This window comes from Platichthys flesus, chromosome 21 (genome assembly GCF_949316205.1).
Source record: "Platichthys flesus chromosome 21, fPlaFle2.1, whole genome shotgun sequence".
Classification (NCBI taxonomy): domain Eukaryota; kingdom Metazoa; phylum Chordata; class Actinopteri; order Pleuronectiformes; family Pleuronectidae; genus Platichthys; species Platichthys flesus.
Window position 1 is genome coordinate 947,131 of NC_084965.1, and position 16,835 is coordinate 963,965.

General features: G+C 48.6%; 1 protein-coding gene across 1 annotated transcript in view; it reads right to left on the reverse strand.

Moving 5' to 3' along the window:
* LOC133932456 (sodium channel protein type 4 subunit alpha-like) overlaps positions 1-16,835 on the reverse strand; it is a 92,856-nt gene that overhangs the window by 70,544 nt on the left and 5,477 nt on the right. Inside the window, exons 2-4 of the mRNA XM_062379133.1 lie at positions 1,390-1,554; positions 1,021-1,164; positions 269-387 (exon numbers count right to left, since the gene is read on the reverse strand). Coding sequence (XP_062235117.1) covers positions 269-387; positions 1,021-1,164; positions 1,390-1,512 — 386 coding nt within the window. The 5' untranslated portion in view covers positions 1,513-1,554. The remainder of the gene's footprint in view (positions 1-268; positions 388-1,020; positions 1,165-1,389; positions 1,555-16,835) is intronic.

Sequence of the window (16,835 nt, forward strand, 5' to 3'; positions counted from 1 at the left end):
CCCGGTCGCACACACACACACACACACACACACACACACACACACACACACACACACACACACACACACACACACTCCAGGCTGCAGGGACACTGTGGCTAACACCTGACCTCTGACCTCCCCTCGACCACTTCCCTGCAGTCAGTGGCAAAACATAAGACATCATGCAAATTACATACATTACAGTGGCAAGTGTGTGTGTGTGTGTGTGTGTGTGTGTGTGTGTGTGTGTGTGTGTGTGTGTGAGTGTCAGTGTGTGTAAGGATATGAGTGGACCAGGATCTGGATGGCGATTCTGCGGATGGGGTGAAACGGGCTGAAGATGTAGAGGGCGGATGTGGCAGTGAAGCGGAAGATGGCCTTCCCTTTGTTCAGGACTATGAAAGTCTGCAAGAAATAAACAAAGAAGAAGAAAAACATGTTTGTTTATTGACAGGTGCAGATTATTTACTCTTATGAGAGCTGCTTCTTATATCAACATTTAAAGAATGATACAGTGGGTTTAATTTCCATCATAAGGAACGTTTTCAGGACCTGTTAATAAAACATAATTTACTCAATGAATCCAGCTGATTATCAGCATGAGACTATTTCAAATGGAAAACAAGGAGCCGGTCTCTGACCCATGATTCAGTCTCTGACAGAAACACAGCAGGTTAGAAAACGCTCTGCTACAGGAGAGAAGGAGCAGGAGCCTGGAGAAGACCAGGTACAGATCACACCTTACTATCAGGTGTGAACAAGGGATGAGAGTTAGAACAGGATGAAGAAGAAGACCAGAGACGATGAAGAGGAGAGGCAGGACACACACACACACACACACACACAGAGTCAGTCATCTACCCTCTGGTCTTCAGTAAAGTGGGCTACCAGAGAGATGATTTATCTTCCAGGGATTCTCCAAAACCCATCAACAACACACACACACACACACACACACAACAACACACACACTCTCACACACACACAACACACACACACTCTCACACACTCTCACACACACACACACCGGTGGCCTACCCTCTTGTCTTTGAAGTAGTATGGGTCGATGTCTTCCAGGGGAACGCCCACCAGATGAGACGGGATGTCAGCGAAGATGCGCGGCAGCTGTTTTCCTGCCTCCAGGTCGGGCCGGGGCCGGAGGAGCTGCACGTCGCCCAAGTCCTGACACGCACAGACACACAAAGACACAAACACACACACACATACACACACACACAGAGAGAGAGAGAGACACACACGAGCAGAGCATCACTATCACTGAAAACCTGAACATCTGTCTGCTGGAGCCGCCCCACATCTCCCGGTTTCACTCCTTCCACCTTCTTCTGATTCCTATCTCCACTTGTTCTAATGATGTGGTGAGTGTGTGTATGAGTGTGTGTGTACCTCCTGGTAGTGTTTGTTGCGTCGGGCCTTCTCCTGGGCCATGCGCTGCTCGATGGCCGCCAGGGAGTCCGGCGTGAAGCGCTGAAAGCTCTCTGGTCCCATTGGAAACACACAGCCAGCCATCTTCTCATCCTGATCCTGCTGCTGACTGGCCCAGTAAACCAGCTGCACACAGACACACAAACACACAGACACACAACCACGGTCAGAAGAAACGCCGGAAGACATGAGCCTCCAGGCCTTGAAGTAACATGACACCAACAGGTTTCATCAATCATGAAGATTTCCAACATCTCAGTGTTTGAGACAGAGGCTGAAAAGAGGAGCTGCAGCGCTGCACAGTCTGAACGCTGAACAATGATCTCTCCTCTCATTCCACTGAGGCTGATTATCCACATTCTGATGATGGTCACACAGATAACTGGTAATCACTGCTGGCTCAGATACTTTCATAGAAAAGAACGTTTGATGATGATAAGAAGAAAAAATAACAGATTGATCTTCAGCGATAAAGATAAAAACAGTGAGGTGGCGGCTGACGGGTGAAACACTCAGAGTACATTGTGAATCCTCGACTCATGAGATGAGGAGCGTTTGATTTAAGAGCCTGGAGTGCCTGACTCCTCGGTGCTCGGCTCCTCCTCGCTCATCACTCCACCGCCGCCGCTCGGACCCGCCGCCAAACCTGCAATCAGCCGGGAAGCTCTTCAGGAGCGAGTCGGACCTGAAGCTCTGACTCACCTGCTTCCTCCAGGTCTGCTCCACACGTCCAGCAACAATAGGAAACCATCACAGACACCAGTTCATCAGGTGTACAAAACCAACACAGACACCAGTTCATCAGGTGTACAAAACCAACACAGACACCAGTTCATCAGGTGGACGAAACCAACACAGACACCAGTTCATCAGGTGGACGCACCACAAGAGGATGTGATGTTATGATACAACTCAACTCTGAGCCAATCTTCAAATAAATTATCTTTACAATTTTGTCATGAGTTTATTATCAAAGAAAATCTATAGAGAATCGGTTTGGAGAGTTTCCTCAAAGTCTAACAACTTTCCACTAACCACACGGGCAGCCTGTTTCCTGTTTAATTCATAATGTCGATTTTATTAAGCTTGTTCATGTGTCGTTCTCTCCCACTTTCTTTTACTCTGTCCAGATTTTTCTTTTAACACATTAGTTAAACACACAGGAAAATATATGTAAAAAATACTTGCGGCCTCTCAGCGAGGTCTCAGAGGAAGTGGAGTCGGAACAAGACGACATTTTGCTTCTTCACCAGATCACTTGGTTAAAAATGAACCAAATTGACTCATTTGTTCAAATCTGTGAATTAGAGTTAGATGTCCGAGGTCCTTTAAGAGTTCTGACCTAAAACACACATTTGGTGTTTGATCAGGAACATGAGCAGAGTTGAGGAGCCACTGAGGAGCCGGTGTCAGTCAGTGTGTCACTGTACAACATCAGTTCTGAGGCCTCGTCAAATCAAATCAACGTCTTTAAAAATGATATTTTTTTAATTTACTGTTTGATGTTTTGGACGTGTCTGGAACCAACACTTCTAGTGTGTCTGTTTTTACTGGTTTGAGTCGTTTAGTTCCAGAGACGTTATGAAACGAGAGGAAGCATGTGACCCTGATGATGACTACAACCAACTCTGACTGGAGAGCACAGAGCTGAGACCTGGAGTCTGCATGGGGGGGGGGGGGGGGGGAGCTGCAGCTGCAGGAGGAACATCTGGAGCTGAGTCTGTCAGAGAAGCACGACAACAACACACATTGAAGTCTCACACGTGTGTTCAGGTGTCCACATACTGCAGGTCATAAAGTGAGAGAGGTTAATCTGAGCAAGGCTGTCGTCATACAGCAGCTGATGAGAGGAACACACACAGACACACACACACACACACGTAGACCTGTTACACACTCAAACTGTCCATCTAGCTCTCTTCAAACTCTGTTATCTGTGTGTATGTGTGTGTCTGTGTGTGTGTAGACCATCTGTCTTGGATCCTAATTGAATGATTAGACAGGGCTCGTTTTTCAACCCTTCATGCATTTATTCTTCACAGCTCCCAAATCTGATTTCTGAAGTGTGTGTGTGGGGGTGTGTGTGAGTGTGAATGTCTGTGTGTGTGTGTGTGTGTGTGTGTGTGTGTGTGGGTGTGTGTGTGAGTGTGTGTGTGTGTGTGTGTGTGGGGGGGTGTGCGTGTGTGTGTCCACATCAAACAAAAATGTTGCTCTGGTTTCCATTCTTATCAAGAGCTGTCATCCACTCAGTCTCACACACACACACACACACAGACACACAAACACACACACACAGTACAGTAGGTCCTGGTGAGCTGTTCAGTCCTGGTTTCCATTCTGCTCTGACACTTGGTCACGTACACACTTGTTTGTCGAGCTCCGCTGAAATAACGCACAGAATTTGTGTGATTGTGTTGCTAGTTTTCAAAAAGAGCGATTTTCACAATGATATTTTTCATTTGTCTTTTGACTGTGAATCGTTTTCATCTAAAGTTCAGAATCACGTTCCTCAGAGTGTCCCTCGCTGCAGCTCCTCTCCTCAGCCTCTGTCTCTAACTCTTGGTTCTGCGTCCTGTCTCTTTAAGAGCTCAGGTCTGAGAGTGGTTCAGTGCAGTGAGAGTTTCTCTTCTTCTTCCAGACACTAATCAACCTCTAGACTTCACTCGTCTTCTTTCAGCTTCAGGCTGAACAACGAGGACGAGACACTTTCATATCTGTCCCCTCCACAGCTCCCATTGTTCTTAATGACTCCTCTGGTTTTAATGATGCTGCCTTTGATTTCCTGCCTGTGTTGTTGTTTACTCCTCGTTATGGTTCCGGCCTCATGCTGCAATCGGTCCTTTAGGTTTTAATAAAGACCAAACTCAGCTCAGACCATTTAAATCTTCACCAACTTTTAGTTTTTTCATCTCATTTCACTTCAATCTGAGCTTTTATCACAGTTTCTGTTGTTAGTGGTGGATAAGAACCCCGGAGCAGGTAGGTTCCCTCCTAATTTAGCAGTCCGCTGCCTTGCTCGAGGGCAAACAGGAAGTTCAAGTCACTGACAACAGTTTGATGTGGGGCCAGGACGGGGACAAAAACAGGGATTTTAGCGCCCCCCCCCCCCCCCCCCCCCCCCCCCCGGAGTGAGGAGACGATGCCTGGAGACATGGAGGAGACGGGAGGAGTTTCTGGGTCAGAGACGAGCGGCGGCCTCAGGACGGACGAGGACGCTGCAGCTTCCACAGCGATGAACCAACGACCACGTGAACATTGACGTTTAACCGTGCTACAGACACACACTCTCGACCAATCCTGAGTCAGTGTCAGCTGTCAATCATCACGTCTCAGCTCGTGTTTATATCATCAATTAACTGATTCAAACCAAACTGATCAGACACATGAACTTTTTGAAAACACAACTTTTTGGAGTTTGCTTCATGTCCCATCTGTTACTAAAGCCAGTGTGCCCCCCCCCCACACACACACACGAACACACACACACATTCACACACACACACACACAGGGGGGGGGGCCCTAGTGGTCAAAAGAGGTTAAGTTGCTGACAACGAAACGCAACGTGCGACAAATCTCAAAGCGACAAACTGCAGAAACAATATGACGTAAAACAGCATGTGAACAGAATGTGCCTTTAGAGAATTACAGCAGAGTGTGTGTGTGTGTGTTTGTGTGTGTCTGTATGTGTGTATGTGTGTGTGTGAGTGTGTGTATGTGTGTGTCTGTGTGTGTGTGGCGTAGGTGCATGCATATTCCATCCTCCTTTATTTACGTACCATTTCAGCTATTCATCCGATACAGTGTGAGCCTCTCTGTCCCTCCTGTGTGTGTGTGTGTGTGTGTGTGTGTGTGTGTGTGTGTGTGTGTGTATGTGTGTGTGTGTGTGTGTGTGTGTGTGTGTGTGACAGAATGACCATAAGCTTGGTTTGCTCTTTTCTGCTCCGTGCTTTTCTCAAATCTCTGGCCAGCTACGAACACACTCTCTCTCTTTCTCCCTCTCTCTCTCTCTCTCTTCCTCTCTCTCTCTCTCTCTCTCTCTCTCTCTCCCTCCCTCTCTACCTCTCTTCCTCTCTCTGCTCGGCCATGTTATTGCATCTTGTCTGAAACTACTAAAACATGAACGTTGTGTGAAACGTGTAAACCCACACAGCGGCGTGGAGGCGTGGTCACGTGGAGGCGTGGTCACGTGGAGGCGTGGTCACTTCTTTTGGGGCGAGCGACCTGCAACGAGATGTTTGACTAAAGAAGAAGAACGCTCCTGAAACACTGCAAATAGACGAAGATCACATTAAGCAGCGACTGGCTTGACCAGGTTTTCACACCTGACGGTTGTGTTTCCATTGTGTTGCTCTTTTTCCAGTCACTTGCCAGGAGGCGTCTCAGCCACGTTTAGAGCCCTGATGGTTGATGAAGTCTCTGTGTGTGTCTGGCACATGGGATTTGAACACAGAACACATCCATCACCCGCTCTGACCTCTGACCTCCAGACCCAGCAGAGTCAGTAAAGAAACGAGTGTGATCCAGAGGGAAACTGCTCTGTGGTGTGTTAGCTCCCCGGTCTTCACAAGGTGGATTATCGTCACGAGTCTTTTTGAGCTCACGACTCTTTAGTCCCAAAGAAATGTGTCCGTACGAAGCCAACGATGAGGAAGGGGCGTGGCTGTGAGCCCAGCGAGGAGGAAGGGGCGTGAGCCCAGCGAGGAGGAAGGGGCGTGGCTGTGCGCCCAACGAGGAGGAAGGGGCGTGGCTGTGAGCCCAGCGAGGAGGAAGGGGCGTGGCTGTGAACGCAACGAGGAGGAAGGGGCGTGGCTGTGAGCCCAGCGAGGAGGAAGGGGCGTGGCTGTGGGCCCAGCGAGGAGGAAGGGGCGTGGCTGTGAGCCCAGCGAGGAGGAAGGGGCGTGGCTGTGAACGCAACGAGGAGGAAGGGGCGTGGCTGTGAACGCAACGAGGAGGAAGGGGCGTGGCTGTGGGCCCAACGAGGAGGAAGGGGCGTGGCTGTGAGCCCAACGAGGAGGAAGGGGCGTGGCTGTGAGCCCAGCGAGGAGGAAGGGGCGAGGCTGTGAGCCCAGTGAGGAGGAAGGGGCGTGGCTGTGAGCCCAGTGAGGAGGAAGGGGCGTGGCTGTGACCCCAACAAGGAGGGAGGGGCGTGGCTGTGATCCCAACGAGGAGGAAGGGGCGTGGCTGTGAGCCCAGCGAGGAGGAAGGGGCGTGGCTGTGAACCCAACGAGGAGGAAGGGGCGTGGCTGTGAGCCCAACGAGGAGGAAGGGGCGTGGCTGTGAACCCAACGAGGAGGAAGGGGCGTGGCCGTGAGCCCAACGAGGAGGAAGGGGCGTGGCTGTGAACGCAACGAGGAGGAAGGGGCGTGGCTGTGGGCCCAACGAGGAGGAAGGGGCGTGGCCGTGAGCCCAACGAGGAGGAAGGGGCGTGGCTGTGAGCAGGTGTGGCGTCACTCAGCAGCTCTTTGCTCGACTGTAGGAGCAGCGTCCTGTCACTGATCCGTGATGAAGAGTGTGAACTCTCAGGGAGACGCTCTCCTCTCGGTCCAGAGGAACACGCAGCGGATTCAATTCAATTAGCCTGAGAGGGGGCAACACGTTTTGTCACCGTGCTGCTGCCGCTGCCCAACGCAGGCAGTGATTCACTGTATCAGGCAGGACGCCAAGCCGAGCTGGCAGACGACCACGGGAACCGTTTGGCTTCAGGACGGGCGAGGGGGGGGGGGGGGGTGGGGTGGTGGTGCTGGGACCCTGACATGCAGCCGCCTCCATGCGTCATTCCCAAAGCTTTGTCTCTCATGACCCTCACACCTCCACAGACACGTAGCTTCCAGCCTTTAAAACCCTCTCCGGTGTTTCTCTCCTGCAGAAGAAGTTCATTGAGCTTTCGTCTTCAACGTCTTCTCTTTGTTTTGTCCCTCACGATAAAGACAAGGTCAGCAGATAGAGGACAGAGGTGCTGCAGCTCCTCATCCATACGCTTTCTATCAACATGGACACGTCTGGACACACATCATGTGACCACTCATGTGACCTGGGAGCCGAGGATGATAATGGTGGTTTTTCCTTAGATGGGGGACTGGAGCCTGATGAGTCAGCAAAGTCCGAAAAGACCCAATCAGGGAGCAGTGGTGTCTGCGTCATATATTTAAATTTCATTTTGTGTAACAGGAGGAAGAAGAGACGGTCCTGGTCTGTATCTCGTTGTGTCGACACAAGAACTTCTCAACAATTATTGTCAAGAATATATGAGTTTGTTTCCTGGAGGGTTTATCTGCCATCTTACACGATGAGGTCATGATTTGAACTTGTCCCAAACTTTGATTTACGACCAAACGGCTTCAGACCTAAACACCGTTTAGCTTGTTCATTCCATCTCGTTAAGCTGCATCTCAATAAAAGCCACTCAACACAAAGTCCAATCTGATGCATTAAAGACGAATTACAGAGAACTAATATACTTTCTCCAGACTCCGGTTTCATGAGCTTCTGGAAGTGAAGCTGGAGAACGCTCACTGCTCTGGAGAACAGGTCCACCTTTATGAGGGGCCATTTAGGGGTTCAGTATCTTGCCAAGGACACTTCGGCATGCAGATGGGTGAGAGTGGGGTTTGAACCGGCAACCTTCTTGAGGGAGAGCCACCACTCTAACCACCAAACCACGACGGCTCCGCACAGCAGAAACACAAACCAGACAAACAACCAGCAAAACACAAAAATTATTAAAGTATAAAAAGACTATGGACCACTAAATGTAGCTGGACCTGACTCGGCAGAACTCAGATCTCCACTTAAAAGAAGGAAGAAAGGAAGGAATTAAGGAAGGAAGTAAGGAAGGAAGGAAGGAAGGAAGGAAGGGATGAACTAAATGTTTCAGATCCTTAAGTTTGAACATGAACATGTTTTAGTCTTTGCGATGTGAAGATTTCTCTCTGCTCACGTTGATCAACACGTTTTCATGACGTGTAGAACCTCGACTTCCTGCTGCAGACAGATAAATGTTCTAAATGTTTATTTTAGATCCAAACAACAATCTCCTGAGGAGAGTTCACAGGACGTCAGATGTCATCTTTGAAGATAATGATCCATGTGAACCTGGGATCTTCAGGTTGAGTGTTTCTTAACGAGGCTCCTCAGACGTCTCCCCCGTCACAGGGCGGTGGATCAGTCGGCTGCTGAAGGAGCTGCTCTGTGTCTCCAGGTGGACGGGTCGTCCCTGACTGCCCCTGGTTCCTCTCTGTGTGTGGTTGTATTGCTCGTTGTGTGTGGTTGTGTGTGGTTGTGTGTGGTTGTTGCTCAGGCTGCAGACAGTCCCGGCCCTCTCCTCACTCTGAGCCGACCTGACTCAGTAGCTCAGCGAGTCCTCTGGCACCGTCCCATCGTCCGGCTCTGACGCCACTGACTTCACCTCCAAGTCCTCTGCAGGCCGGCTGGAGCTCTCTCCATGTTAACATCCCGTCCGGCCTGCTGCTGATGTTCTGCTGCTGATGTTCTGCTGCTGATGTTCTGCTCCTCACCAGGTCCACACGGAGCTGCTCGGCCCGGCTGAGATCCACATGCAGCTCAGTTCACTCCATCACACTTTCTCTTTCAGTCATCACACGTTCCCACTAAAGACATTTAGAAAATCAAACGTGCTTTGGAAGAATCAAAATAAATAAATGTCTCAGTTCATGTTCGGTCACAATTCAAATAATCCTTGTGTTCTGTCGGGGAGTGAATTGTAGGAAACTTTATACATGATTTCTTCAGTGTTTGATTCAACTAAAATAATTAAACTGAAGGCGTGTTACTGAATAAGAAGTGGATTGAGAATCAGTTCATCACAGGAGCTCAATGCATCGTGGGAGCTTTGAGCTGGGACAGTGTGGAGGCTCACAGGGACACGATCTGTCCTCAGGCTTCTGGAGGACGAGGCCTCTGAACTGAGACACAGCTGAGGTCATGGACCCAAACATCTCAGGCTTCGTTTGTGTGAACGTTAAGAGCAGCACTGGACCTTCACACAAAGACACAAATCACTCCAGATGAGCATTTGCATATTATCAGTCTCCAGGAGTCAGTGTCTCCTGAGAGAGCGTCGTGTTATTAACGGAGGAGTCAGGTCACACTCCGGTCAAGGTCAAACCAGAGGTCACGTGATTTATCTGAGTCGTCAAATCCTCATCAGAGCTCAGGTTCAGATCTGAGAAGCTAAACGTGTTTTAAATAAATACATTTATTAATCATCGGTTTTATTTCCTTTATTTAAATCCAACTCACACTTTCCTCCTCCTGCTTTCACTCCCTTCCTTCTTTCCTTGCTTCCTTTTATTGTCTGTCTATCCTTTCCTGTCTTCTTGCTTCCTTTACTACTTCGTTCTGTTTCTTTCTCACAGCTTTTTAATTTCAAACTTTCTTCTTCACTTCCTTTTGTCCGAGCTCCTGATTCCCACGCTTCCTTCCTTCCTTCCCTTTGCTTTTACTTTCCTTCCCTCTCTTCCTTCCATCACCCCCCCCCGTCCTTCACGTCATCTCTCTACATGAGTCATTTGCACGTCTTCTTTATAAACTCTGCGTCGTCACATTTTGACGCTGTATTTGTTATCACCTCCTCAGCTCCAGGTCTGTTGTGTCAGTGGTCACATTCAATTGAAATTAGAGGAAACGTGCGTCAGTAAGTGAAGCTGCCAGCTGTCGAGCCGACTGACTGGAGACGGAGAAATGAAATTTACTGAGCGTTGAGTCTCACACGATTATGGGACGAGGACTCGGAGAGGAAGACGAGAGGGAAGCTGACCAGAGGATCCCAGTTTGTTCTCCCAGTTTGTTCTCCCAGTTTGTTCTCCCAGTTTGTTCTCCCAGTTTGTTCTCCCAGTTTGTGATCATCGGCCTCGGGAAGTCGTGAAGGAGCTGAGGTGAATTGATCAACACAGAACAACTGAGTGAAATAAGAGATAGAGACACCGAAATAGAAAGCTATGTGTCCTTGCATGTGCCTGCATGTGTGCAAGCGTGCATCAGTGTGTGTGTGTGTCTGTGTGTGTGTGTGTGTGTCTGTGTGTGTGTGTGAGCTTGTATACTGTCCTCATGGAGTTACTGGGAGTTAAACCTCCCAACGAACCCAGCTGACCCGGACGTCTGTGTTTGGCTTTGACGACTTTTTAGTCTTTTTAACTGTGAGAAATTAAAGTACTGTATGAATCATGTAAACAGAACAGAGAGACGCCCTGTGAGCTGAGGCTGCAGGACTCAACCACAGCTTTAATTAAACACACACACACACACACACACACGCACACACAGCCACACACACTCTCGAGGGAAATCAGAAATCAGAAGGACGTGGACGGTGAGGACTCGGACACCTGTGGCTCACTGCTCTCAGCCAATCAGGAGCAGGGAACCGACTCAGGAACTGTCCGGTTGATCAACTGGACGTACATAAATGTTTCAGACCAGGAGAGTAAAGGGGGGGGGGGGACAATAAAAGGGGGGAATGAAAACAGGAAAGAAAAGATGAATCGATGAATAAAAGCAACAACAAGAATAAAGATAAAAGAGAGAGATGAGGAGTAAGAAAAGCAACAGAAGAAGAGGAGGGCGAGTTAAAGCAGCTTCTCTGTGATCAGCTGCTGATTCTGGAGAACAACTCTCCCATAGGAGCAAAAACTCACAATCAGACACACACACACACACACAGACACACACACACACACACTCAGACACACACAGCATCGTGGGTAATCAGCAACATCATGTCCAACAGCAGCGGAGACAGAGAGAGATGTAGAAACTGCAGGAGGAGATTTCTTCTGTTTGACTTCAAGTCTGCTCCAATCCACTCAGAGAGAATGTGTGTGTGTGTCTGTGTGAGAGAGAGAGAGAGAGAGAGAGAGAGAGAGAGAGAGAGAGAGAATGAGTGTTGTGTGTCTGTGTGTGTGTGTGTGTTAAAGAATTGTTTGATTATTTACTTGTGTGTTGAAACTGTCCAGCATCAACCAAAGAAGTGTTGATTTGCAGTGTGTGGACAGAGCTGCGACTATAGTTAGCAGATGTTAGCATCCAGACAACGCAGAGGAAGAGGAGGAGGAGGAGGAGGAGGAGTAGGAAGAGGAGGAGGAGGAGGAGGAGGAGGAGGAAGAGGAGGAGGAGGAGGAGGAGGAGGAGGAGGAGGAGGAGGAGGAGGAGGAGGAGTTTCTGGGTCGTTCTCAGGACACATGAAAAGTTTTACTTCAACTTCATGAACCATCATTCAACCTTTTCTTTTCTAGTTTCTAACTCAAGATGAAAAGTTTCAATCCAATCATCACTTTGGTCCAAACGACCACAACAACCAGTTTACAGGTCAGAACCAGAACCATTGAACTCTGACACACTGGTGCAGCGTTTCTCAATCAGGACTATGTTTAATGTTTTATTCCAAATATAATCCCAATCTCTGTCACCTGGTAAGTGACGGGATGAACCTCAGAGGCTCTTGGTTCTAATCCCACAGATCCTTCACCCTCTCCTCCTTCCTCCAGGTTCAGAGCGTCTCCTGGTCTCCACCACAGACCTCCTCCTCCTCCTCCTCCTCCTGATGACGTCTGTGCTGCACAACTTCTGTAGAAGTTTGTTTCTGACTCCATCGAGTGTTCAGGTCACTGACTGTTTGAAGGACAGAACCAGGCGCTGACTGAAAGGGGGGGAAGCCAGTGAGTGAATAAGAGAGTGGGCGGATGAATAATGAACGTGTGAATGTGTGTCAGTGCGTGTAAGCAACGCTCACTGGAGCGTCCGCGGCAAATATCAGCTTCCTGCGGCCGAGGGGGGGGGGGGGGCCCGTGATGTCACGCTTTAACCTCAGCTGAAAGGTGACTCTGTGGGGGGGGGGCGTCTCACCTCCACTGATCTGTCCCTGCTCCTCCTGCAGAGCCCAGAGGTCGAGTCCACACTCAGCTGAGGACAAGTCAGACTGAGGACTCGTTACAACAGCTGTTTGTTTGTTTGTTTGTTTGTTTGTTTGTTTGTTTGTTCCACAGACACGTTGGATCCAGGGATTGAACTGATAATTTTCCTTTTCCCAGATTTCTCCGGGAGGATGAATGTGACTCAGTGAATCTCATCGACAGCTTCTCACTCTGATTGACAGCTGATCCTCCAGCCACATGTTCTCCAGATGTGACTCTCATCACATCTGGAGAACATGTGACTCTCATCACATCTGGAGAACATGTGACTCTCATCACATCTGGAGAACATGTGGCGGCTCGATGCTGATACAGATGTTAGAGAGATTCTTCTGCTGATACGTTTACTTCAAAATAAAATCTAAGTGTTGTTTTCAAACCTTCATGACACAGAAACTGACCAGAGGCTTTGGGTTTCTCCTCCTCTTTCCCCCTCCTCCTCTTCCTCTGTTCTTTCTCTTCTCTTCTCCTAACCTCTGCTTCCTCTTGGTATCTATTGCTCACTCCTTCTCTTTTCTCCTCCTCCTCCCCATTTTCTGTCTGTTTTCATCACCTCTCCTCGTTCTCTTTTCTATCTATTCTCTCCATCTCTTTTCTACTCATCTTCTGTATGATCTTTCTTTTTCATTCTCTTTTCTTTTCCTCCTCTTCTACCTTCCTTGCATATCTGTCGTTCCACCTCTCATGTGTCAGCTCTCTGTCGCTCAGCTGTCACTTTCAAACTGGGACACACACACACACACACACACACACACAGACACACACACACACACACAGACACACACACACACATAGTAAGGAAATTATCAGCCTGTGGCTCGCGATGTTGTTTCAGCCACTCTCACACCATACCAACGAGGACACACACACACACACACACACAACCTGCAGTTGCTTTGGGCGGTCACTGCAACAAGACACCTGTCAGTTAGGTGTGTGTGTGTGTGTGTGTGTGTGTGTGTGTCACTAAACAGTGCTCTAATAATACCTACACTTAGATCAGTGCCTTCATGGGACTCCACATATATAACTTAACTGTGTGTGTGTGTGTGTGTGTGTGTGTGTGTGTGTGTGTGTGTGTGTGTGTGTGTGTGTGTGTGTGTGTGTGTGTGTGTGTGTGTGTGTGTGTGTGTGTGTGTGTGTGTGTGTGTGTGTGTGTTCTTCAGATGTCTGAATGGACCAAAGATCCTGTGGCTCTGTGATGTGTTTAGGTTGCGTTGGAGTCTCCTGGTTCAGATGTGAACTCTTTAAACTGTAGAATCTGACGCTTGTATCAGCTGACCAATGAAACCACTGTAACGTTCTCCTGTTAAAAGTGAATATGTTAATAAATCTGTTCTCTGAAATCAAAGAGGTGTTCGATGCCGTGACTCTGACTTCATGTTCTTCTCTGGAACATGTGAAGCTTCTGTCACACGGTGAACGAGGCGCTGAAGGGAGCGGCTCCTTCACGACCTCAACATCTGTATTTAAACACACAACACTCAGGACGACTCAGAGAACATCTGGAGCCAGACACACACGAGACAGGGTTTCAGGTGCGTGTGTGTCGTCTTCCTGCAAACTCATTTTGAGGTAAGCTCCCAGAGTGGCTTTAAGCCTCGTCATAGCTCCGTCTCTCACACACACACACACACACACACACACACACACACACACACACACACACACACACACACCTTCCTTCATTAGGCATCAATATTCAGGTTCATTTTAATTTAGCACCAAAGGAGGTCAGACGAGCGAGCTCATCACCCTGTTATAGCTTCGTCATGCGTGCTAACAGACACACACACACACACACACACACCTTTCCATTCTGCTCTACTTCTGGTTGTGAAGCCGTCACAGTCTGACTGAGGATGGGGGGGGGGGGGCATAGAGAGTGAAAAAAGGAAACTGTTGAACATGACGACTTGGTTTTAGATTTAGTTGTGTCCTCACTAAGACAGAAGTACTAACGTGTGTGTGTTTTTCTCACCTGGCATGATGCTGATCAGCTTAATAGGCTGTCTATTGATTCTGCCTGACACACACAGACACACACAGACACACACAGACACACACACAGACACACACAGCGACCCAGTTAGATTTATCCTATTTGAGTCTCTCCTCCCCACCTTGTCTCTTCAATTCTGTTATTCATTGTGCGCCTGTGTGTGTGTGTGTGTGTGTGTGAGAGTGTGTGTGTGTTTGTTTGTCTGTGTGTGTGTGTGTGTCATGCTGTTCTCTTGTTCTTCTCACTGTTGTCCCTCGTGGCTGATTAAATCAGTTTCTATTAGGACCTCTTGCTCTCCCTCCCTCTCTCTCTCTCTCTCTCTCTCTGTCTCTCTCTCTGTCTCTCTCTCTCTCTGTCTCTCTCTCTCTCTCTCTCTCATACGGACTCCTTTGCTTGTGGTAGAAACTACGGTGGCCTCACGGTGTCATGAATGTTAAAACATGGTGAGATTCCTCCAGATCGAATGGAACCAGCTTCATTAGAACTGAGGGACAAGTTGTCTTAACCCCGATGACCCCACCAGGGACCACAGGACGACCCTGAGACGACCCCGCACCACACACACACACACACACACACACACACACACACACACACACACACACACACACACACACCAGCAGCAGAAGGCTGTTCATCACTGCAACAAGCTCGTTCGTCTGATTGTTTTGTGCTGAGATTGTTTTTGTGTTGTTGTTTTGATTAGTGATTCTCATTGTTTTTCTCATAGTCTGAGATTTTCTGATTTAGTTTATAACACAGTCACATTCAAATCAGCTGCACATGCAATCAAGAGAAACTGAATGAACAGCTGTGAGGATCCATCCATTGTTCTCCTCTAGAGAATTTGTCCCTGAATGTTTTTCTCCATCGACGTCACGATGAGGCAGAACTTTAACATTCACTCAAAACCTTCAGAACAAACATGTCTCTGCTCACTGTGGACACACAACCTGCACTGAGGTAGACAAGCACCTCCCACTGAGCGCAGCTGAGAGGACATCACCTTCACGGGACGTTGTGACGTCCTGCAGGGAGAAGACGGACATCAGACCTGAGTTGATGTAAATGAACCCGAGGTCGGAGCTTTGTGAGACGCAGAGGTCAAACAGAGAGAGAGCCGCCATGACACAGTCAGCTACAAACAGAAACCACACAGGCCGGGTGTTTCCCCGCCACTCACCCAGTGCATGCTGGGATCTGCTCCACAGGCTGGAAGGTTTTCTATCTGAGACAAACTGAGCTGATCGTTGGTCTGAAGACGTTACGAGGACGAGTTGTTTCTCCTGGAAGAACCTGAGTCCATCGACGGCTGAGGAGCCGCCAAGACCAGCAGATCTCCATCCACGGCCAAAACCCGACCGGCTCCTGGACGTCTCCTCCTGGTCGTCTCCTCCTGGTCGTCTCCCGGTCGGAACCGGAGCCGGCAGCTCCACCTGCTCCGCTGTGATACCTTCAAATGAAAACCATCGGAGACGCACAGAGAAATCGTTTGATGACTTTTTATTACCACTTCTCCACTTGACTGTCATCAGAAGCTTTCACTGTTATTGCTCTTCTCTTCCTGTGGCTGCTGAAAACGAGCAGGCAACATAAACACACCGACACGTAGTGCTACACAACTCCCTGCAGCCCTGGAACACGTGTGGTCAACCCTTCAGGACTCAAAGGTCAAAGGTCAGTCACCTCAGACCAATCTGGAAGAACGAGATGTTTCTAGAATGAATCTGTTCTGGTGGGCGGAGGCGTCCGACCACTGGGAGGTGATGGTTTCAAACCAGCTTCATCTATAACACAACAAACCAAAGTCTGCAAACACAACAAACAGCTTCATCTATAACACAACAAAACAAAGTCTGCAACACAACAAACAAGCTTCATTTATAACACAACAAAACAAAGTCTGCAAACACAACAAACAGCTTCATTTATAACACAACAAAACAAAGTCTGCAACACAACAAACAAGCTTCCAAATTCGAAATGATCTTAAAGGGTCGGCTGGTGCTATGGTGTGTGTGTGTGTGTGTGTGTGTGTGTGTGTGTGTGTGTGTTTTGAATGATTTTGTGATGATTGAGAATCAGACACATCCACAGAGTGTGATTGATGACTGTGACCTGCACCTCACAAGTAATAAACCATCACAACTCACACACACACACAATGTTAATGAAAAGATGGAGGAATATTCTGTCACCAGCTTCTCCTTCACATGCTTAACACACACACACACACACACACACACACACTCGTTGCTAAAAGCAGACGTGGAGGCATGTTAGCGCCTCGAGGTGCGTTTGATTTACACTCACACACACTCGGGGAGAAGTGGACGTGTCAGTGGGGGGGTGGAGATAAATCGAGTTCGGCTGCTTCCTGAACGGCACCAAAAAATACACCTGATGTCATCGCTCTGTGACCTCTGACCTTTCACCCCCACCCTGCTGGCCAATACAGGAACTGAAGCCTCATCAC